The sequence below is a fragment of the Aphelocoma coerulescens genome, chromosome 27 (assembly GCF_041296385.1).
Source record: "Aphelocoma coerulescens isolate FSJ_1873_10779 chromosome 27, UR_Acoe_1.0, whole genome shotgun sequence".
Taxonomy (NCBI): domain Eukaryota; kingdom Metazoa; phylum Chordata; class Aves; order Passeriformes; family Corvidae; genus Aphelocoma; species Aphelocoma coerulescens.
In genome coordinates, this window is record NC_091040.1 from 2,750,301 (window position 1) to 2,773,664 (window position 23,364).

General features: G+C 44.3%; 2 protein-coding genes across 2 annotated transcripts; both read right to left on the reverse strand.

The window, feature by feature from the left end:
* Positions 1-739: 739 nt before the first annotated feature.
* On the reverse strand, positions 740-11,069 carry LOC138099249 (keratin, type I cytoskeletal 23-like). Its single transcript, XM_068996380.1, has 8 exons — positions 10,440-11,069; positions 6,891-6,973; positions 5,411-5,567; positions 3,787-3,948; positions 3,569-3,694; positions 2,606-2,826; positions 1,904-1,929; positions 740-1,262 (listed from the first exon to the last, which is right to left on the reverse strand). The coding sequence occupies exons 1-8, from the start codon at positions 11,067-11,069 to the stop codon at positions 1,159-1,161; spliced, it is 1,509 nt and encodes a 502-aa protein (XP_068852481.1). The 3' UTR covers positions 740-1,158.
* Positions 11,070-14,402: 3,333 nt separating this feature from the next.
* LOC138099250 (keratin, type I cytoskeletal 15-like) lies at positions 14,403-19,260 on the reverse strand. Its single transcript, XM_068996381.1, has 8 exons — positions 18,663-19,260; positions 18,087-18,169; positions 17,129-17,285; positions 16,677-16,838; positions 16,415-16,540; positions 16,057-16,277; positions 15,199-15,224; positions 14,403-14,700 (listed from the first exon to the last, which is right to left on the reverse strand). The coding sequence occupies exons 1-8, from the start codon at positions 19,224-19,226 to the stop codon at positions 14,621-14,623; spliced, it is 1,419 nt and encodes a 472-aa protein (XP_068852482.1). The 5' UTR covers positions 19,227-19,260; the 3' UTR covers positions 14,403-14,620.
* Between the last annotated feature and the right edge of the window lie 4,104 nt (positions 19,261-23,364).

Genomic DNA, 23,364 nt, shown 5'->3' on the forward strand with positions numbered 1-23,364 from the left:
AGACGGTGACTTTGGAATGCAAATCCCTGACACACTCATTATGTTCTATTTGGTCTCTCTTCCTTCTGCCTTACACTCTTCCTCATCTGAACATCCTAATGATATTTCTCTTTTCCTTGCCAAGATTTTATCTTTGCGTAGCTCTATTGCTGTCAGGGTCTGCTGCTGACTCTGGCATTGGGCTGAGCTGAGAATGGGAGGAAGCCTGGGTTTGGCTAAAGCCAGCAGCTTGCCCTGACATTAGCAAGCACTGTAAACACCAGTCTGGCCTGACTGCAGAGCCCTTAGACAGAGACACTGAACATTAATTTGAGACCAAATAACTGAGATGGTTTTTTGAATTACTTGGGTCATCAAGAAAGAATGAGTGTCTGGAAAAGTACTTACAGGCTCTGAGGGAAAGTGTGTAAAGACAGTGCAAGAAAATTTCCCTCAAACTGAAGAATAAAGAAACGTTTCTGGGGGACTTTTTTTAGTAAAGTGACTTCGCAACAATCCTACTCATAATGCTGTTTTAAATGATGACATTTATAAGTTGTATATAGGGGAGTTGAATAGTTTTACTCATATAATGTCACCTGTAACTTGTGTGCCTCTTTCCTCTTCTGTGTCCTTCCAGTATTGTCCTTCCTGAAACAACCAGGCTTTGGCTGTCCTGACCCATGTCAGTGACACTGCCACAGTAGACTGGGCATATGTAAGGGAAACCAAAATCAGATATTCCAAGGACCAGAACAAATAATGGATAAAAATTTATTGGCTGCAGTGAGGTATATGGTGACAGGCATAAGACCAGGAAAAAAGTTGAGAGATTATTCCCCTTAAATTATAGCTAATTTGCAGAGCGGTAACTGAATCCCAGATGGATATTCCTGCCCTGGGGAGATGTTCACAATACATCTGTCACTAGCTGAGCGAGTCACTTTATTTGGACAGCTTTTCTTCAGCATTTTGGTGACTACAAGCTCTTTAAACTACCAATGTCAGCTATACCCAGCTCTGTGTGGCACTTTGCAGTGTTAGGCTGCAGATCATTTTAGAAGCGTCTTCACTACAGGATCCCTGTTTGACACACAGGGAGCCAGCCCACAGCACCCTGTTCCCAGAGGGGCCGTGGGAGCTGCTGCCGGGAAAGCCAGTGGCTGGCAGAGGTTTCCTTCAGGCTTGTGGGGGGATCTCATTGATGGTGGAGGACACCACCTCCCCATTCACGCTGTCGTGGACAATCGCTTTGAGCTTTCGGTTGCTCAGCCCAGAGTGTTCTGAAAGAAAGGGAAGTTTAATTAGTCAAGGGGAAATGCTGAGACAAGGTGATGCAGGGAAAGCTTCATTTACAGTCATTTGCCTGCTGCCTCCTCAACTCAGTTATCTCTACATGTTTTCCTTTAAGTCAGTATCTGTTATTGCTCTGTGTTAAATGTACTGCCAGAAAGTCACCCTGGGTCTGGTCCAGGTCAGGGCAAATGAATAACACAGCGACAGCCCAGCCAATGCAAATCCAGCAGATTATCCTGGATGTCTGCAGGTCATGCTCATGCCAGAATATGAGTTTCCAGACATGCAGATTTTTGGTTTGCTCTCAATCCCTAACGCTGTTTTAGTCACCCAGCAGAGTCTCCTTGCCTCCTCATATCCCAGGAAAGCTTTAGTCTGGAGCCTGAGCTGTGGCCATGTGTGTCACTGACAGGGCTGGGGCTGAGGCAGCCCATGGGCCAGTGGGCTCTGCAGTCAGCCCTTCACAGCAGCCAGGAACCACTGAAATGCTTCTCAAAGGCCTGCATGAGCCTGCCATGCACACCCTCCACAGTTCACTCAGGTGAGGTTAAAATTGCCCTGAGTAAAATTTGATTGGAAATGACAATAATTAAGAGTCACTACAGAGAACAAAGTAAGGAACTTTTACCTTTAGTTTCAGATTTTCTTGCTATCCTGTGAAGATAATGAAATAGAGAGAAAATAATGTTACACTAATTTCAAGAAGTTATTCATCCCCTTCTCACTGCTTCTAAGGAGACCTCATCCCATTATGAGATAAAATTTAAAAAAAAACAAGGAAAAAGAATGATGCTTTTATACCATGTGAGCTTTCCCTTTGGTAGATACTCTCACTGGAAACCATCCCTGGGCACATTCACTACTGCTCCCAGGGACAGGTGCATTGGTTCTTGTGTATTTGGAATTGCTTAGGTTGCTCCCAATTTGGTTTCTGACAAATACCCTCACACCTGGGGTCACTCTGTCTTGCCTGCCTGAGAGTTTCAGTTCTAAAAGTTGCCGATGTTCCTTTTCTGACTTCATACAAATCAGATGAGAGAATAAAGATGAGGCCAGCATTCTCCTGTGCTGAGAAGGCCATGCTGTGGGAGTGGAGAATTTTCTTTTTTAATAAAAAGTTATATTAATTTACGTAATCCAAATTACATGGATACCAGTGTCTCTGTACTCTGAGCGGCTTTGGCTTTTTATTATGATCTGTCACATTAAAATACCAACCCTTGATGTAGTATGGGACTCACAAGCTTTGATTAAGCATAAACAAATAAACAAATAAATAATCCAAATATGAGGACTCTCATCTGTTCCAGTCGGGGCAGCTCTGCCTTACCCGTCAGCATTCCCTTCCAGCAGCAGGCGGTACGTGGAAATTTCCTTTTCCAGGCGGGTTTTGATCCCAAGAAGAACCTTGTATTGGTTATTTTGCTGCTTCATGTCATGACGAACCTGGCTCAGCTCTTCCTCACACCTGGAGATGATCTGCTGCATGTTTTGAAGCGCAGCAGCGTAGTAATTCCGAGTGTCAGCCAAGGTGTCTTCCAGCATGTGTTTCTGACGGGGCAGATAATACCAAGACCATGATTATTATTTATGTGGTAGATATAACACAGAAATACCAGCAAATTTGGTCTCTAGCTAGAAGATTGCAAAATTAAGGCTGTGGTAATTTAAACACTTATGCATTTGCATAACTATTCCTGTGAAGGCAGCAGAACCACAAAGCTGTGCCGTGTGTGCATGAGAGGCAAAACTGAGTCATTTATCCGTGCCATATCCGTTCTGCTCAAAGCTCTGCTCCTGAAACTGCTGTCTGTCCTGTCAGTTCGGCATGAACTGTCCAGAATTGCTCCAAAGTCTCCAGGTCACTGGAATGTGAGCTTTAACTGGTGTAAGAGCTGTGTAATGTTTGTGAAAGTTCCCCACCAATATTTTTCACAGTTCATGTATTTCATGCATGATAACAGGGCTTGTAAATATGAACTTTGCATTCTTTGCGTTACTGTCTGTCTTCTGGACACATTTTCTTTCTAGACTTGGAGTCAGCTATCCCTTTTCTTCTCCTCATATTTTGTTGTAAGGAGAGACATAAATTTTTCACTTCCTGGTGATGGTTGCTGAAGCTATTTTGCATATTTTGGCAAAGTCGAGCATGATCTGAATTCCACTTTCCCTCATACTTTAACAACTGCAATAAAGTTATGCAAGGCTGTGGATTTAAATGGAGAATTGGTCCATGACAACTTCTGAGAATATATGGAGTGAGTGAGCAGCCCAAGATGTCTGCAGCAGATACCTTACTAATCTGTGCCTGCAGCTCGATGTCCAAGGACTGCAAAGTCCGCCTTAGCTCCTTGATCTCGTTCTCGTTGTGCTGGATCTGCTCGGGATTAGGGGTTGCTGCCAGGGACATTGCTGCACTCTGTGGAGCAGAAGCAAGAGAAAAGCTCACAGACTCTGGTCAGGCAGGTACAGCCACAGGGGGCTTGGAAATGAGCAAGGAATAGCTGTTACCTGTTCTTTGTACCAGTTGTCCAGGCTTAGACGATTCTTTTCAATTATGGCCTCATAATCTTCTCTTATTTCTGCCAGAATCTTGCCTAAGTCCTGAGGAGGGGCTGCGTTTACTTTTACATTGACTTTGAAGTCTTGTGAGGAGCGATTGGCTTCCATATCCTGTTCATGTGTTAGCAGAGGGAATAATTAATCTCACTTATGGAAGCGGAAAGTTTTCATAGAGCCACAGAATCCCAGAGTGGTTTTGGGGGGAATTGTTATATATACATTAAGTTAACAGTATTTGAAAAATTTATATATTGACAATACTCTGATGTGACTTAAACCAGTGACATATTTGCTTCTGTGGCAGAAGTCAATAAAAAACATGCAAGAAGATCTTTTCATGGAATGTTTCTAGAAGACATTGACTTAATGAAAAAGAACTGACATTTTTTATTTATTTATCTATAAGAAACCCAAAACTTTTGATGAAAATCTAACAGTAATTTCATCTTTCTTACCCTTTATGTTAATATTTATGGAACTATAACTAAGTTTACAGGAGAGTAATGTAAAAGTTCTATGTAATTGTTAAAGGAATAATTGGATTAAAGCATATAATTACTGTGTAAACAACATAATTACAGGACCAGTTGGACAGGTAGGGTAACATTCCTTTCGGTGTAGCACAACCTTCTGTGCCTGGTACCATTTTCAAAGCACCCAGGCAAAGGAGCCTTTCGGGGTATGACATCATGGTATGCGGATCAGCTGGACACAGAGATGGCTCTGTTGGTCCCTTGCTTCCAAGAACTATCCTGGGCTGTAAGGGGGTCGGCCAAAGGCAGCTTCACCTACACTGTGAAATAAAACCCCTGTGTTTTATTCTCCACTTTAATAACCCACAGACACTGAGCAGGACGTTTGGTCCTGTGTTAGGTAATAACTGCAAACACCAGATCAAGCGAAACCAGCAAGTTTCAAGCAGTGGAATTATAAATGTGGGAATAACAGAGAGTACTGAATATAGCTCTGGAGAATTCAGAGTAGTGTGGCTTTTGAGAATTATTATCTAATTACTGTGCTTAGGATTTTGCAAGAATGAGTAATTTTGCCTGACTTCACCAACCATTCTTTTTAATTTTGATTCTTTGGGAATTTGAGGTCTGTTTTGCTCAGTTCAGCCTGTTCTGGGTGACCCTGCTTGAGTTTAGGGGGGCTGGACAAGGGGACCTAAAGAGGTCCCTTCCAACCCTCAACTCCTCCATGCTTCTGTGAGTGTGAGAAATGATAGATGCAGAACTGAGGAAAAAGTCTATGATGAATAAAACCCAGCGGCACTCTGTGTATTTTTATCTAAGCCTTTCTGAGAACATTTCTGTCCAATATGTCAGTTATTATTAGCTGTGTATGACAGATGGGTGGGAGAGACTCCAGCAATCTGTTCTCTCTGAAACCCCACTGTAATTGGTAAAGCAGATACAGACTTTTTGCCTCACCTGACTCTCATTGGCTGCTTCAGAAACAGGATTAGGTCCTGAATCATCAATCCCATTTACAGATTGTGGGTCTTACTCAGTTAATTACATGGTAGTAAAGATTTGTGTGATAGGATTTTACCAAGTGGAACTTTTTCTACCTCCTCATGGTCTTTCCTCCTAAGGATGTGCTCTTCTCTTAAGCCTTCAATTTCCATTTCCAGATCTGTGGTAATAATGGTCATGCCGTCGAGCTCCTTCCGCAGGTTCTCCACATCCAGCTGCACTCCCTGCCTGCGACACTTCTCGGCTTCATATCTTTATGAGGAAAGAGAAGACACAACGTGCGTGTTGAGAACTGCCTGATTCAGGCTCTTGTATAAAGAGAAGTAGACTTGCTTAGTCTGTGTAGGGAGCTAGAGAGAACAAACAACCAAACTCTGTTTCTAACATATGTTATTTAAATATTTTAGAATAGTCTTAACAATGAGTTTCTTTTCTTTTGTATTTCACTTTCCTTTCTCCCTCATAACTCCTCCTATATGGTAGGAAATAAAATTTCTTTTGTTCACTTCCCTTTTTGCATTTTAACATTCGCCAGATTGGGAAAGTTTGAGAATACAATTCTCTGAAAAGAGTACCAGCAATCAGTGCTTGCTGTAGTTTTGCCAAAATGGTGACTTTTGAGTCCTTCAGAAAAACAAGAAAAATGTGATGGAAGCCAGTTACTAACATTCCTCTCTAACCTCTTGCAGCGTCTGTAGTGAGCCAAAGGCAGGGAGATGCTGCCGTGTCTTCCCTTGGGCATGGGAAGCACTTTTGCTCCTCAGCATCTCTCCGTTTACTCATTTTATGGGCTCTGTTGGTGCTTCGCCATTCACCCCGTAAACTCAGACTGAGTCCCATCCCTCAAAGTAGTTCCACTGGTTCCTTTTGTGACATTACTGACTGATAATGAAAGGCTGGCAGTGCTCAGGGTGTCCGAGTTTGTCACAGTATTACCAAAAGCTGAAATATTTTTTTATAATCTTCCGGATTCCTAAGAAGTCTTACTTACAGAAGTGTCAAATCCTTTCCTTCAGAAAGAACTGCCTGAATGTTTTCTGTCCAAGCATTTTGTCTTTTTAGTTGGTCTGAAAACTGTCTTTCAATGTACTGAAAATCAGACTGTACTGGGAACCAGGGAGGCAACCAGCCCAGTTACTGTGCACAGCATACAGGACTCCAAAGCAGAAGCTACAGAAGGACAGGTGTTCCCTGCAGAGCTGGACAGAAGAGGTGATTAAGTCCAGGAAATAGATTTGGGCTGGACTGGGAAGTGCAGTGCTTAGAGGGGATAATTTGTAATCCCAGATGACAGTTTTAAGTGCCTTTTGTCACAAGTATCAAGTGTCTGCTGTCAAACCTGCTCGTCAGGACCTGCACTAAGTATCATAAACAGCATGACTCAAGGTTCTTCAGCAATCATTTGTGGGTTTTACATCCTTTTGGGTTTTTTTCCCTGTTCTACATTGTTTTTATTCATCCAGCATCAACAGAAAGCCTCAGTAAAATCACTTCCCTATTGGATTAGCAAGAAAAAAAGCAATGTTTAGTTTAATCCTCTTTCAAACTTAATGAGGAAACCAAAGAAGTGCTTACTTGAGCCTGAAGTCTTCAGTTGCCATGTTAGCGTTATCGATTTGTAAAAGGATACTGGCATTGGTGATCTTGCTATCCTCAATCTGGAAAACAGAGAATCCAGCTGGAGAGTCAGTGTTGCCATAGGGTAACAAGTAAATAACCTGTGCTGGTTTAGCCTCTTTGCTGCTCATAGGAAGCATCTAAATAGTAGAATTTCCATGCTAAGGGGACCACAGGAATAAAAGCCGTTCAGTTTCCTGATTCACTTAAGTGTTTTGCAATTTTTATCCACAATCTTTCTTCACTGTTTTTCTTACTTTTTTTGAGGGTATGAACTAGGAGGCATCATCTTATTCCTGGCCAAGTAGAGGATATGAATAACATTACACAAACTTCATGGTCTATAACAGAGTAACAGTCACTGCCTTCCTCTGGTTTTGAGACTGGATTCTGATCCTGTTCAGCATTGCTGACAAAGCTGCCTTGGGCATCTTTAGGGCAAATTTCAGTAAGAACCATTAAGCCATGTCTGAGTACAATGAAAATGCTGGAATTAATGTTATGCTAAGAAGTAGCCTGTGCATGAACACCTCGCTGAGCTGGTGTTGTGATGCACAGCAGTGATGGTGGCAGCGGCTCACTGGCAGGACCCTAAACCCACCACAGCCTGGAGCTGCACTCACAATACCACTGGCATCTGGTTGTTGTGGTCCATTCAGTTATGCACCTATAGCTGCTCTGAATCAACCAGCAGCATGGAGTGATTGATTCAGGTGTCTGATTTTGCTTTGGGATTTGAAAATTGCCCTAAAAGGTGCAGGATGAAGCACAACCTCATTCCTTTGGTGTACTCAGCATGCACTGGGAAGTCTCATGTGTCCCTGACAACATGGAACAGCTTTTAGCTATAGATCGGAGTTCAGCATTCCGTGCAAAATCTTTGAAAGAATTCCAACAGGAACTCATACATAATTGTCAGGAAATCATAAATGCAGGGCATCATGTCCTTTTCTAACAGAGAGGAAAGAGGAGTGTGGTCGCCATCCCACCAGCTACCTTCCCTCAGCATCCACAGAGCAAACCAAGGGGCACTGTGGCCGCACCGAAGTCGTTTACAGAGCTCTCAACACCTTGGAGTAAACTTCCCACACAGTCAGTGAATCACAAAGAAACAAGGAAATGACAAAATTCTCCTGAAGTGTCAAAGGTTCACCTCTGTAGTAAAGAAGAAGGTGCTGTGGAATGTTTAACTAATCTGCTAACAGACTGTGCATTCCTGAGCAATTAGCAGCACACCTCGGATACTGCCCTGGGACAAGATCAAGGCCAGCTCAAGAACTCTAACAATACCCTGAATGTGTGACTGCCTGGAATTTGGCGTCAGAGAAGAGGCAATTCTTGAATCCAGCCTTGTAGAACATGTAAGGCAATGAGAAAACAACACGAGTTCTTCAGCTTTGTGCCATGTACAGAATTGCTGTGTGACTCTGTGTGATCTGTGTGCTTTGCCCACTGCCATGTGGCCCCAGTCGCTCTGCAGCCAGCAGGAGATCTCACATGTGGCAATTATCTCTTAATAGTCACATGGAATTCCTTAATGCATCCATCATGAATGTGACTGCATCTCTAGTACCAGTCTGCAAATTGTCAGACAGCTTCATTAAGAATTCACACATTATTGTATAGGAAATATACTCCAATTCCTTCTCAAAACAGGAATTTTCCAAGACGGCTTCCTGCAATGGCTTTACCTTTCATGTCTCATGTCCTTCCTCCCATCTCCTGGAATGTTCTGTAGATCATTTTGCTTATTTAGTGGCACAAGGTGTTTGAATGAGACAGTCACCTGAAGAACAGGTGCTATTTCATTATGAATCTGGATTAGAATGGAATCAGGCTGGAGCAAGGCTTTTCCCAAAATTTGTTGCTCCATCTGGCATGTTCATCCTGAATTCAAGTATCCAGGAGAGTGTTTAAAAATGTAGGACCCAAATGATTATATGTCTCCAAGTTCAGACAGGCAGCATATCATAGACATTCTGAATTATTTGATATAGGACCCTAAATTTAGACTAAATTTTATTTTAGGTGCTAAATTAGTTTCACCTTTTAAATTAACATTTAATTAATTTAATTATGGTTAATAATTAGATGCTATATTTTCACTCATTTTACTGGCAGACATACTGCTAATTGCAGTACTTTATAGAGAAAGTAAAAATTCGGAGTTCAATCCTGGATTGTCACCTGTAAATTATCCTTTCCTGGCCTTTCCTTCCACATCCAGGACAGCCACCAGCCTCCAGGTGTCTGTGGCCAGGGACAGCTGTTTAAGGGGTGAGTGTTAAAAATAAGCAGTTTGGGTACAACCTATTCAAAAGTGAGGGCTTTACCCCAATCAGCATCATGGTTTTATGCTTATTGTCTTCCTAAATCTTTCTGATTCATTAATTCTAAATCAACCTGAACACCGATATGTTCTTGATGAACAAATTTTTATTTCTCTGTTAAAAATGAAAGAGCCCAAGTGCCAGGTCTGGGGACAGTGACCTTTCTTTATCCTTAAAACAGAAATGGGTGATGACAGTTCTGGCTCTCTGTACACAGGCTGTGGTCGGAGCACCTCATCTACTGCCTGGAGGCAACACTTTTAGCTGTGAGCATGGAGTTTGATTAAGTCCCTGGCCCCAGTCAGCAAAGATGTGAATTAACCCCATTTCCAAGGCTTTTTGAAAATAATTTTTCAGGATCTTGAGAATGCCAGGTAATTGTATTATAAAAAGTGGAGGGCAAACGACAGCATTGCTTTTGGAAGAGCTTTGGGTTTTGCCCCATATGGGTATGTAAAGTTAATTGCACTGATTAGTCACACAGATGGTAATAGTGCTAAGGATGTTCATTATGAATACAGATTAATATTATGCTTAAATTTGAAGACACGTGAGTTTGGGAGATTGAAAGAGTTACTGTTGAACATTAATATTAACTACTGGCAGGAACCAGAAATTCTCCTTTTAATTATAGTGAAAACATCCACAAGGAATTTGTCACTGCTATTTTCTTAATTACAATGAAGTATTTTTCCATCTGATTACATAAACTCATTGGTCCCAAAACTCCTGTAGTTTCATTGTCTGCTACCGCAGGAATCAAAGAGCTGGAATGCCCCAGTCTGTCTGGAGACAGCGGCAGGAGAGGGGCAGGCTCTGCACTCCTCCTGCTTTGTAATTTGCTCGGTACCTGTGCAGTCAAAAAGACCAAGTTCTGCCAGACGCAGTTACTCAAACCCCAGTTTCAGTACAGAAAGGAACACTTGGCAGCACACGGATCCCTTTATTCTGCCAGTCTCTGCAGAATCCCCCTTGCCCCCTTCCAGCCTTTCTCGTGCCTAGTCTCCTCCTTGTGAACACAAAGAATGTTTATGCCCAGGTCCTGGAACGACCTTCCTGAGGATTTCTAACATTTCAAAGGTTTTATTTAACTTCTTTAAAGGAAAGCCATTAGCATAAAGGAGAACCCAGATTTCTCAGAAGAGCACAGAATGACACAGTCCCAGCTCTGACTTACCTGTCTTTGCATGTCAGTGACGTTTTGCTCGTACTGGTTGAAGTCATGCCTCTTTCCATGAGACTTTGTCCTGTGCCACTCTAGGATGCAGCTCTCCAGCTGAGCGTTGGCTGCTTCTAAGGCACGGACCTTGTCCAGGTAGGCAGCCAAGCGCTCATTCAGGTTCTGCATAGTCTGTTTCTCATTCCCACCCAGGAAGATGCTTTCCCCATAGTGCTCGCCGAAGCCTCCCCAGGGTGCCCCTCCTGCAGCCAGCCAGAAGGGTCTGGTGGAGGAGAAGGAGGGATGTGTGCTGCTGGCACCACCATCTGCACTTGATGCTCTGTAAGAAGTTCCTTGCTGGGCCAAACCACACCCTGAACTACCCCTGAGGGACACAGAAAAAAACTGGAAAGGGCCTTGGCTGGTGCTCATGCTTAGCTCTGTGTGAATCGAACCCCAGGTTTGGCTGCCTAGCACTGAGCAGCCTCTTTGCTTTCCCTGAGCAGCTTTATGCCTTTTCCTGTGGGAGTTTCCCTTCGATGAATGACTACAGCAACAAGATTGTGTCATCACGAAACGTGCTTCCTCTTGGTCAATTCTGAAGCATTTATGAGCCTGCACACTGTTGTTGTTTGGAATCAGCCACATACCAGGTTGCTTTCCTTTCGCTTGTTTGGGTATTTTTTTCTTTTTCTTTTCATATGATAATAGTGAGGTGTGGCCAAAATCCGTAGGTGTGGAACAGGATCACTGCCTCAGACTTCTCTCTAACCCTGTAGTTAGTATGTTACGTTTTCCTGCACATGAAGGGAATAAACGGGGAGCCGGGGCAGGAATGGGGTTCTGCAGATACTTTGTCATAATTCTCAGGCTGTAGAATTACAGCAGCCTGTGGATCCTCAGACCTATGGATTCTCAAATGCAGTGTGTCCTATCAGCTGTCAAACAGCGACCAAACGGCTTCAGCCTGTGGGAGACATGAGGCTTTCATGAAGTCATCCAGCTTCTAAACTAAAAAAACTTCAGTCCAGAGTCAGTAATGCCCAGCTGTTCCCTTCAGCTGCCCATTTCCAGGAGAAATACATGAGAATTAGATACTTTTCTCATGATTTTCTCATTATTTGAGGTGCAGTCCTGTTTCAGTGGTCTTGTTTCAACAGGCAGCAATGCAGGGATTTCTTGCTGTTCCCAGCATTAATACTATTAAGATATTTATCTTAGCTATAGAAAATATTTACACTTTGAATTTGTAACAGCACTCAAAAGATTCAAGTGATTATTTAAAACCACCAGCTCTAAAAATTGACCTGGCAATCATGCAGGAATAGTCTTTCTGTCAAACTTTATCCATCAAACAGGGAAAGGTCGAACGTGGCTGTTGCAGATTGTCCTATTCCTCATGCTGGTAAGGGGCACAGGAGTGCTCCTGTGGCAACTGTTGGGTTTAGTGGGTTTGCCTTGTCTTGTTCTAGTCCATGACTGAGGGATGAGATAGAGGAGGAAGATTTGGGAAGAGGCAGGAAGCTGAGTGGGCACAGGCTCTCCCAGAAATGCTGCAGCTGGTTTCCTTACCTAGGTGAAGGCTAAACCCTTCCCCAGGGTCTGCCTTGGCCCTGCTGCTCATCTTGACTGGTGAGGTCAGGGAGACTGCATGGAGCAAAGTTACACTGTCCTGGGAGAAATAGGAAGGGATGTATTTTTCCCTGTTTGTTTCATTTGGAATGCTGCAGCAGTAAGGAATTGTTGCACTCCAGCTTCCCTGGTGCCTCCCAGCCTCATTCCTGACGGAGCAGGATTCGGGCTCCTCCTTGTGGCTCGGGCTCGGCTCTGCTCAGCACCTGCTCCTTTCCTTTTCCCCAGCTCCCTTTACAATGAGCACATGCTCCTCTTCCTACCTCAGACACTTCCTTAGTAGAAATCCTGTCATTTGTAACTATGTGGGGAAAGCAATCACTGAAAAGAGGGTTTTCCAGTGAGTGCAAGGGTTGGCTCTCCCCAAATATTCTGGTTACAGCCACTATCCATAGCTGCACTCTGCAGTCAGCCCTGCTGCGGGACACAGAGGTGAGCTTGAAGCACCAGACAAAAACTCAGGGCCTAACTTGAAAAAAACCCCACCAGATTATAACAGATGATTTCCTGCAGATCTCACCAGAGATCTATTTCAGACTGAATTTTCAGTTTAGCAAGCTGGAGTCTATGAACTATCACACTGAAATGGAATTACACATGTATGTACAGAATAGAATGTGAAATAAAATTAATCCTTTGTTTCACCTGAAATTACTCCATGACATTCCCACCCTGCCTGGCAATGAGACTGGCAATGTGAGAGACCACAGAGTCTCTGTCCTGAGAATGTCATGGAATTACCACATCATGAAAACCAGAACTGTATTTTCTCTTGCAAGTAATCCAAAATACATCTGGGACATGGGAAGTGCTTCCCCTGGAGCTCAGCCTTTCCAAACTGGAAAAGATGCCACACAGTTTTGATCCACACATGTTGAGGATCCATGAAAAAGACCAGAAAACTTACTTCAAAATCTGACAAGACTTTGTCAGGCTGCAATGCTGAATTTGGGTTTAGTCGCCTCTTTAATTCAGAGTAGAGAATGGAAGTGACACTCGGAGAAATGAAATAAACTGTTGTCAGCAGATGGCACCCTTGGATGGGGACTGCTCTGCTCCCTGGGCGATGGGTGCTGCTCTGCAGTCCCGGCTTGTTTCATCTGGGAATCATGCTTGTTTTACTGAATTGGAACATGGGAAGCAAACTGAGCTGAATTTCTAGGCTGCAGTTTAAATACAGGCAGAATATTTTTGACAACTACATTGTACAGGTCAATGTCCTGCAACAATCACGGATTGATTCAACTCCTCCATCCAGAGTACAAATGGATGGATAGCTGCCTGTGGCTGTAGGAATTCCCTCTCTTGCTGGATCCCTAGGTTTTGGATCAGGAAAAAATACCATTTGTACCATTCGGTTTTCCTCTCTGGTGGACTGTGATGTTGCCTTGCTGCAGTTTGCCAGAACCTCTTCTGAACTCCTTCCAGTGGGAATGCCAGCAGGATGTGCATTTCTTACCAGCAGCACCAATGATTCTGCAGCCTCACTCATGGCCAAACTGGTCAGCAATGCCAGCAATATACATTTCTTTTTCTTAAATATCAGAAAATAGGAGACACAAAAATAGTGTCTCTAAGGAGGTTGGAAGGAAAATAAAATACGTAATTCTAGAAATTATACCATTTTTGCAGATACTGTAACGTGGATTGAATGCCCAGTGATGGGGCTAAGGATGCCTTTTCCAAACACACTATGTGAGCAAAGTACAGCATTTAGGTAACTGCATGGTGTGCTTCTGGGATTCACCAAGCTCTTAAAACTTTATCAGCATCTTGTCAATTCCAGTGGTGAGGATTTGTATCTGGGAGAAGGTGGTGTGGCCACCAACAGCCACATCACTGGCATGGGCTGGGGATGCTCTTCCTGATGGACAAAAACCAACACAGTCACAGCAAACTCTGAGTAATTCGTTTACCTGGACTGTGCCTGCTGCTTCCTTAGGAGCTGAGGGAATTTGCCTTGGTGCTGCTGGCAGTGCAGGAACACAAATATACACATGGAAAAATACCAGTTTTTCAGAGGTGCATTTTATTTGTGCAGGAATTGCAACCCCATTGTGCCCTTGGAATTGAGAACAAAGATCTTAAGGATTTTTTATGTTATCTTCTCTGTTTTTGACTGATACCAGCTTCAGATGGCTGGCAGAATCTAATGGTACTTTATCTGTCCATTCATCACCATCTTTATTACTGTTTTTATAGTTATGGTTGTTATTGCTGTTGACATTCCCAGAGTATCCCTTGGTTGGGTTCCAGCAGCCCATGCTGGGAGGGCCTATGGACTGTGTGGCAGTGCCACAATGGCTCCAAAAACCACCATTAGACTGGATTTATTTGCAGAAGCAGAACAGAAACTTTATTGTTAGGACACAACAGAGCACCAGCAGAAAACAGGCTTGGCATCTCCGACCCAGTGAGCCAATGCTCACGTACAAAGGCAGAGCAAATCTAAGGAAAGACATTCTTGTATACATTCTTGAGATTTGGGGAAGTGAAAGGCTCTTTCTCTCAGCATTAGCCAGTGTGGAGGCTGCACTGGGTCCATGTGGGGATTTGGTATTTCTGTACTAGAATCTCCTGTCACGGGTAGAACCAGATTTTCCATCCTCTTCCATGCCAGAGCGAACTCTTCCACCGCTCCCAAATGCTGTTGTAGGGGGAATAAAAAATTAAATAGGGAACAAAAAATGATAAGGCCCCACCAAGAGCCTGAGGAACTGAACAATGAGGTTGTGTTTGTTCATTTCCTCCAAGATCTTTCACATATCAAAGGCAGAACTGCCTTTACATCTTATCCACTTTCCCTCCTGGTCCTTATCCAGAACAACTTAAGAGTGCACATCACATATAGATTTGGAAGTATCTTGTATGTTATGTGAATCAGCAGAGGAACTTAGGAATCTTTGGGAGATTTGGGTATTTTAGAATCCCATGAGCAGTTCATGCAATCGTTTTGGATATCTATTGGTTTCAAAAATGCACATAAAATGAAGTATTATGTTTTTGTCTCTACATGATACAGAACATAGCCATTGTGGGGAGAATGGAATCTGTGGTAGTAAGAAGAAATCCAAGGCTAAAAGGTTTATTTAATCCTATTTTGCCTGTTTGTTTCAGCCCCTCATTAAATAAAAATGTTTCTTACCATCCTTGGGGTTCAGTCCTGACAACCTGTAGAAAAAGAAATATTTGATTAATGACCATTCCTGACCCTGTGCCCTGAAACCATTGAACCATTTAGGAATTTGTGTGGACAGCCAGGGTTTCATGTGCCTGCTCTCAATAGCTGGTTCTGAGGTGTGTTGTTACTAGAGGTGGCATTAAGGTGCTTTCAGCTTTGAAATCCACCTCTATATACTTGAGAGGGAATGGGAACAGTGGTCAGACCAGTTCTTTGTCCTGAAGTGTCTCCTTAAACTGCTCTTCTCCTCAGAATGCCTCTTCTAGAAACTATATAAGGAGCTGATTTCTCCTCAGAAATCAAAAGTAATTCCATGTACAGATCCGATATGAGAAATGGGCACAAAAATGTAGATTTTACTGAAGTAAGCTGGAGTCTGTACCAAGCTCTTTTCTAGCTGGGGGTACTGGTGTGTGAGGATGGGTATTTTCACCTCTGTGCACAAATAGAGAAAACCAGGAACTAAAGAAATACTGGGAGCAAGTTTTTATAGGTTGTCTCAGGCTGAAGGCTCTAATTCCAATGCAACCAGAGGATTAAGTGACACATATATATGGGGCCTGATGCCTTTTGTAATTGATCCTGGTCAAAATGCTGGCATTTATGTTTTCAAATCCTCCACACCACTGATGTGCAGATTTAGCTTGAGTTATGGCAGCGCCGGAGAGTTTGCCAGGCACCTGCTTTGCCAGTGCTCCAAAGGCTGTGTGTGCAGGGAGTGTGACTCAGCGCTCTGGAGTCAGCCTGGCAGCCCCAACTGCTGCTCCACAGAGTGTGTTGTTACCCCTATCTGCTCATCAGGACTTGGACAGAGTGACATACTGTGAGTCCTGGCCCTCCAGCAGCTGGCGGTACGTGGCGATCTCCTGCTCCAGGCGACTCTTGATGTCCATGAGCATTTTGTACTCCTGGTTCTGGCGCTCCATGTCACAGCGGAGCTCGCTCAGCTGCTCCTCCACACTGGTGATGAGGGCCTGGATCTGAGCCAGCTGTGCGCAGTATTGGCCTTCCGTGTCCCGCAGGTTGGCCTCCAGCCCAGCTTTCTAAAGAGGAATAATGTCAGAACAGGTTAGAATGAAGTTTGTCCCACAGAGGGGGAGTCGAGGAGAGGCAAGACAGCAAGGGAGGAAGGGTAGAGTGTGAGGCAGTGCCTTGTGATGTGCTCGGGGTAGCTCCGTACCATGCTGAGCTGCGACTGGAGCTCGATCTCCAGGCCCTGCATGGTGCGGCGCAGTTCCGTGATCTCTGACTTGCTGGTCTGTATCTGCTGGGTGTGGGTGGCAACTTCACGGTTCAGCTCATCAGTCTGAAAGGAAATACAAGTGTAAAATCACATACAAATGGATAAAAACCCAATTATTTTGAGAAAGGGAGGTAGGCACCTGCCGGGGCGGTAATGCTGAGGCAGTGCATTGCTGTGCTGTTCATTGGTGTGACTGTACCTGAGTGAAGAACCAGGCCTCAGCATCCTTACGGTTCTTCTCAGCCAGAGCTTCATACTGTTCCCTCATCTCAGCAAGAACTCTGGTCAGGTCGATGCCAGGAACCGCATCCATTTCCACGTTGACTGTTCCGCTCAGCTGGTTCGAGTACTCTTTCATTTCCTGCAGGGGCAGAAGGCAGAGGACACAGAAAGATCAGGCTCTCTCCTCTCGCACTGTTCCTGCCCCCAGTGATCCCTGCTGTGGTATGCAGTACCTGTGCTATCAAGTATCACAGATGGAACACACATAAAGCATTTATCACATTTTCTCCCTCATTGCACCAGCTTCCCTACTGTCTGTGTACTCACACATGACACACCTATTTACATGTGACTTACACGTATGTTTCGTTTACAAGAGATACATTTCAAAGGGAAGCAGTCTCCTCTCTGCACTGTCAGGACTCTCACCTCTTCATGGTTCTTCTTCATATAAGCCAGCTCCTCTTTCAGTGTCTCGATCTGCATCTCCAAGTCAGCTCTGGACAGGGTCAGCTCATCCAGGACCCGGCGCAGGCCATTGATGTCGGACTCCACGCTCTGGCGCAGGAACAGCTCGTTCTCATACCTGCAGTTCCAAAAAGAAACAAGCACTGGCACATGTCTGAGTTTGTATTCAGCAGAGCTATAAAATGATCACATATAGGAGGAACAGTGGGCTGTAGATGAAAACACACTGATTTAGAGGTGTAAAAGCAGTAAAGGTGTTTTTTTCCACTATCCAGCTATGACATAAGGAAGCACAGACAGTGCCGTGTGATTTTGTTGCTGAGGAGGACATGACATTTCACCTAATAATGATGATCATCATCAACAGAAACACTGTCACACAGGACAGGCGTTTTGCAGTGTCCTCTCAGATTTGGTGTGTAGGAAAGCACAGATGGGCCACGGCTGCCTGGGACACAAGAGGGAAAATAGAAACCTGCAGGTGCATTGCTGCAGGGAAAGCAGCTGCACAGGGACCTTTGTCATCTGATGTATTGCTGAGCTGGGAGCTGGAAAAGCCCCATCTTACTCTAAATTTCAGACTCCAGCAGAGAACTGCTGCAGCCCCACAGCAATCTCTTCCTGCCACTCTGTTCCTTCTAAGTGAAAATCCCACCTATTCCTGCCTTCTTTCTCCTGTGATTCAGGCTACTAAAAATATTTGAGTTTCACAAAAAAATGAAGACATGGGCTATAACGGATTATGCAAACAGCTCAGTGATCTGAATACCATGTTCTGCCAGGTTTATATTCTGAATTGGTCCTTCATTAATTGATTCTGCTTGCCAGGGTTTTTGCATCCAAAGTTACTAAAGAAAAACCTGTTTTGAGAGAGTGAAGACAAGCAGAGTGAAGACAAATATGCTCCAGGTGAACTTACTTCAGTCTGAAGTCATCGGCAGCCAGCCTGGCATTGTCAATCTCCAAAATGACCCGGGAATTGTCAATGGTAGCAGCAAGGATCTGGCAATTACAAAACAGAGAAAGGTTCCTGTGAGTAACGGTGAAATATCTGATCCACATCCCATGAGCAAACCAGAGGGCTGTGATACTCTGTGCAACATGGATTAGAACCATAATAGAGAAATATGTTTGTACAACATCTGATCTTATCTGTAGCCAGAAGAATTATCTTTCCAGCCTTTGAGGCATACCTGTCACATTCTTTACTATTTGATTACTGAATAAATGTATTGATAACTCTAAACACATTTTGCTAACTTTTACTGCAATAATTTTAATTTCAACAAACATCACATGGTCAGTATAAGATATTTGGTTTCTAAATTGAGAAGAGGCTACTCTTTTCTGTTAGAATGCTCAGGACCTCTATGTATTTGGGATGAGGAATTCACTATTTCTTTTGTAATTATTCAATCTTATTTTAAAGACATGGAACATGCAGTTCCATAATTCTCTTGCCTTCTTATAACTCCTCTAGAGATGAATGTCATACCTTGTCTCGGAGATCTTCAATTATCTTGTAATAATTGCTGTAGTCGCGGGCGGGGCTGGTGGGAGCTTGTTTCTGGTACCAGTCTCGAATTTTCACTTCTAAATCTGAATTGGCCTCTTCCAGGGCTCGTACCTTGTCCAGGTACGAAGCCAGCCGGTCGTTCAGGTTCTGCATGGTTATCTTCTCATTGCCAGAGAGAAGGCCATCGCCGCCACCAAAGCCACCACCAAGGTCAAAGCCTCCACCGAAGCCTGCGCCACCTCCAAAGCCAGAGCCCCCTCCAAAGCCAGAGCCCCCTCCAAAGCCAGAGCCCCCTCCAAAGCCGCAGGCTGCCCCCCCTCCAAAGCCTCCTCCATAGCCCCCCCCAAAGCCGTAGCCTCCTCCTGCGGAGGAGACGTACCTGGCTGAGGAGATGGAGACGCCCCTGCCGCCGGAGCCGCCGTGGATGCTCGGGGCCCGGTAGGTGCCCCCGGCGCGCACAGAGGACAGGCGAGAGCAGCTGCCCCCAGCACCCCCAAAGCCACCCCCGCAGGTGGAGGAAGAGCTCATGAAGGACGTGGCCATGGCTGTAGCACAAGAAGGAGCAAAGGTCAGTTATGCAGCCTGGCAAGGGAAGAGAGTCTGTGCCTTCACTGCCTTGGTGCCTCTTTTATACCCTCATGGTTGGGTGTTGGGAGACAAACCCCACTGCAGCCCTCCCTCCAAAATTCCTCCTCCCTTGAGGTGAGGCCAACTATGATGACATTCCTGACAAGCAGTGCTGGCAGCACATCGCAGGGGCTTGGGCTTGGGGTTTCTTTTTTAATTAAACAAAAGGCATGAATCAGATGATGTTTTTTCTTCAGGCTATAGTTCTGAAACTTGGAGTTTACTTCTCTGACATTTAAGAATGGAAAAACAAAGTGAGTTCAGCCCCACCCACCTGCCTATTTACAATGCTCACCATGGCTACATTCAGAAAAGCAACTTTTTCTAAAAATGAGGTTTAAGCAAAATTCTCCTTTTGTTGAAAAATATACTCATCTCTTCCTCTCACCGTTATTCCTTCTTTTCTATCTGTATTTTTTCCCTGTAAAATTTTGGAATTGAATTTGAATTGTTCTTATTCTTGATTTTTTCTTGGAACTGAAAATTTAGATTTTGGAGTTTAAATTTTTAGTACAAAAAGCATCTATTCAGTGTGTTGTGTGAGGAACAATCAGCATCCATTGGTGTGCAAGGGAGAGTGGGCACAGTACATTTATTAATGGTTGTGAAATAGTCCAGAAGGGTAACACAAGACTGAAATAACTCAGTTAAAAGACGAAATGTGGGAGGACTAAGATCCTGTTGCTTTGGAAAATGTAAAGAGAATGGGTTTAAGGTAACACTGTTCTGATAGCAATACATGTGTTTAATGCCACTGTGCACTAGGAAATGGAGTAATATTTAAAAATAAGGCTTGAGAAACACTTAGAGGGGTCACCTTAATCCTTCATTTAAAGGGGGAGTCTGAAACAGAAATAGATTACAGAGCTAATAAGTTGCCAGTGAAATTCAGGAGTTCAGTCCTCCAGCCCTGCTTGCACTGCACAACCATGGGAAGGCAGATATGGGAGGTGTGTGAGGAAGCATGAGCTGCCTGTGTGCCCTGCTGGGGATGGGGTGTGTGAGGAGTGTGGCAGTTGCCGGGAGTTTGCAGAGCACCCTGTTCTCTGTACAACACAGGGACTTCAAATAAAGCTTAAAGAAGAAAACTGCTATGTTTGCTAAAAGCATCATAAGGAGAGCATTGTTTTTAGCACAGTTTTGACAGTACAGAAACTGAGCTTAGAACTCAGGATGGGGATTTCAGCTAACCCAGGGCGCACAGGAGTCGTTAGAATAAGCCAAGGGGATTTCTGACATTTCCAGTTGAGATCTTAATGCAGGCGCAGGGAATGTGCAGCCTTTTCACTTGGAGATGTGCACTTGGGAGGGAAGAAATGGCAGAGTCCAGCTGAGCTGTGCCCTTACAGGCTGACTCTGGGCACGGCCACTCACTCCAGGCTGAGCAGAGCACAAGGGTGGGTGTTCACCACTCTGGAAACGTGTTTCAAACTGAACCTGGCCCTTTGCCACAGCCCTTCTGTTTTGCTGCTGGGCAGATTAATGGTCTGTGCACCTTGCCAGATCCCTGTGTCTCCGAGGGCTGGTGGCTCAGAGAACAAGTTCAGACAAGCCCTCCTGAAGATAAAAAATTGTCTTAAAGACCCCTGTAATGTCAATGCCCTGAGGTGTGTGCACTGCCAGGGGCTGTTCAACAGAGAGGGCCACAATAACCAAATCATGTGCCATTAAAAAAACCCTAAAAAACCAGCAAACTAGCAAAAGGGCTTCTAGAAAACACCACAAAATTTAGTAGGAAACTTTGGGGAATTTTCGTTCAGTTTTCTTTCACTCAGGCTTGATAACTCCTTTGGAAGGTCACTGGTGAAACACACTTGCTGCTTTCTAACATGCCCCAGGCGTCACGCTGGATCAGTATCAGATGAACGCTTACAAAAACCTGGTAGCAGATAAAAGCTGTTTCTTTCTGTTGAATATTTACCATTAGGAAACAAAATAAATCAAGCAGTCAATACAGACCATGCCCCATAAAATAATTTAGACAATTATTTCTACAACATTTTCTCCTTACAGGCTGTACAAGGAAATAGAAGCCAATCACCTGCTGAAGTTAAAAAAAAAAGCCTTTTCAAGCTTATGCTTTTATTCTGGTCTCACTACCTTTGCTTGGAGATTCCTTTTCCAATGTCTTAACACACAGACTCATCCTTTGCACAGTCTCAGCATTGTACCTGTGGTACCTCAACTCCTTGGTTTGTCATCTCCCACAGAGCTTTCCTGGAAGACATTCCCTGACATGTCTGTGCTGCACAAACTCTTTTGTTACCTCTGCTGTGGGATTAATGGAGCTGACACACTCCAGCCCCTCCTCTCAGGACAGCAAGTTCCAGTCAAGCAGCAGCTTGTTTGTCATCTCAGTGATCACTCTATGAGTGATAAGACCATCACTCAGAGAAGACATGACATACCTTTAGAAAACACTTTTTTTTTCTGAACCAGGCTCTAAAATTATAGTGTCTGAGTGATTTATATTAAACATTTCACCAGAAATCCTTCCTTGCCCTACAGATACAAGAGAAAATCAATAAACTTATAAAATAAAATTATAAAATAAAATTATAAAATAAAATTAAAACTAAGGCATAAAAACAAGAATTCAGGTTTTTTATTCAGCTTGCATTCTTAGAGCATGAGAATTTCTTGTCAGACTTGCACATTGCAGCTGGACAATACCAGAAATCTGCACCAGTGGCCTCCCACCCTGACTGGTTTTGTCACATGAACTTGCTCTCAGGGAATGGGGTTTGGAGTTGTTTGTTCTTTCATCTAGGGAGGTTTCCAGGTCTTGGTGTTGTAGGGAATAAGTTTGGTACAAAGCATGTGTTAATGTGTCTGCACTCAGCAACTGCCTGTACCGAATGCCCAAGAGCTTCTTTTCCTGGCTCTTCCAGAAGTGAACCCCTCAGAAATGGGTGAGCTCCTGAAGGATGCCCTGCACCCCGTGTGCCTCTCAGGCCACTGTTCTCTTTGATTCCGCCCATCTTTCCCCCTGTTCTCCCCATCTTGTCCCTTTCTCTGTGTCTTACTTTTTTTAACTGTTCTGCTCTGCTATCACAGTTTTTCCCTGTCACAGTGAAACCACTGCTTAATGCCACCATGCTTCAGAGGCTGAGCAGGGATTGTCAGTGTCAGTAGTGAGAGCTCACGTTGTCACCTGAGTCACTGCTGAACCAAACCCAAGTGCCAGTACCTTTGGATTGAAGAGGACTGCCCCGCCTTGAGAGAGAAGGTCCAGAGCCTTGGGGTGCTCCAAGCCATGTGAACACTCCATTAATCTGCTGTGAACATCTAGTTGTGAACAAGGGATCATGGACATTCCCCAGGGCCAAGGAGAGAAGTGCTGAAGGATTTGATGATGTCTCCCTGAAACACAGGCTGCAAACTGATCCACTTTGGGGGAGAGCAGTGTTGGGATACTTTCTGTCTGGGCATGTCCCCATTTTCATTCTCCCTGGGCTGTGGAGCAAACTGTGCCTCTGGTAACAGCAGGAGCTGGGAAGGTGCTGGTTGGGCTGGAGCCATGGTTTGCTTTTAGCACAAGCCCTGGGAAGTTTCCTTGGCTGTCAGTTTGGAGAGGGATGGTAGGAAATAAAATCACTGATTTCTGGGTGTTGGAATTGAAAGTGATTCCACTTGGAATTTCAGCTAGGATAATATCCTTTTAATGGCATGAGAGGTAAAGGGGCTGAAATTGGTGCTAAAGGTTTGTAAGCTCTGCATGAACAGGGAATGGAAGTGAAGAATTCTCCCAACTGCTACTCACCCCTGTGTGCTCCTGTAGGAGTTACCTATGAGCCAGTTTAACAGCTTTGTATTTTACCCTATGAAACATCTCCCAGCTCCTGCTGCTCTCCAGAACCACTTCCCATCCCACTGACCCTGCTCTGCAGAGAGCACACCGCCATAGTGAGAAACCCAGGCCACTCTTGTGTCCCCCACCGAGGGGCTGGGGATACTGCTGCCTCTGTATTCCAAGCTCCTGCCAGCAACAGGAGCCAGAATCAGGATGGAGCACAAGCTCCCCACACTGTGAGCATTCTTGGGGAGGCTGGCT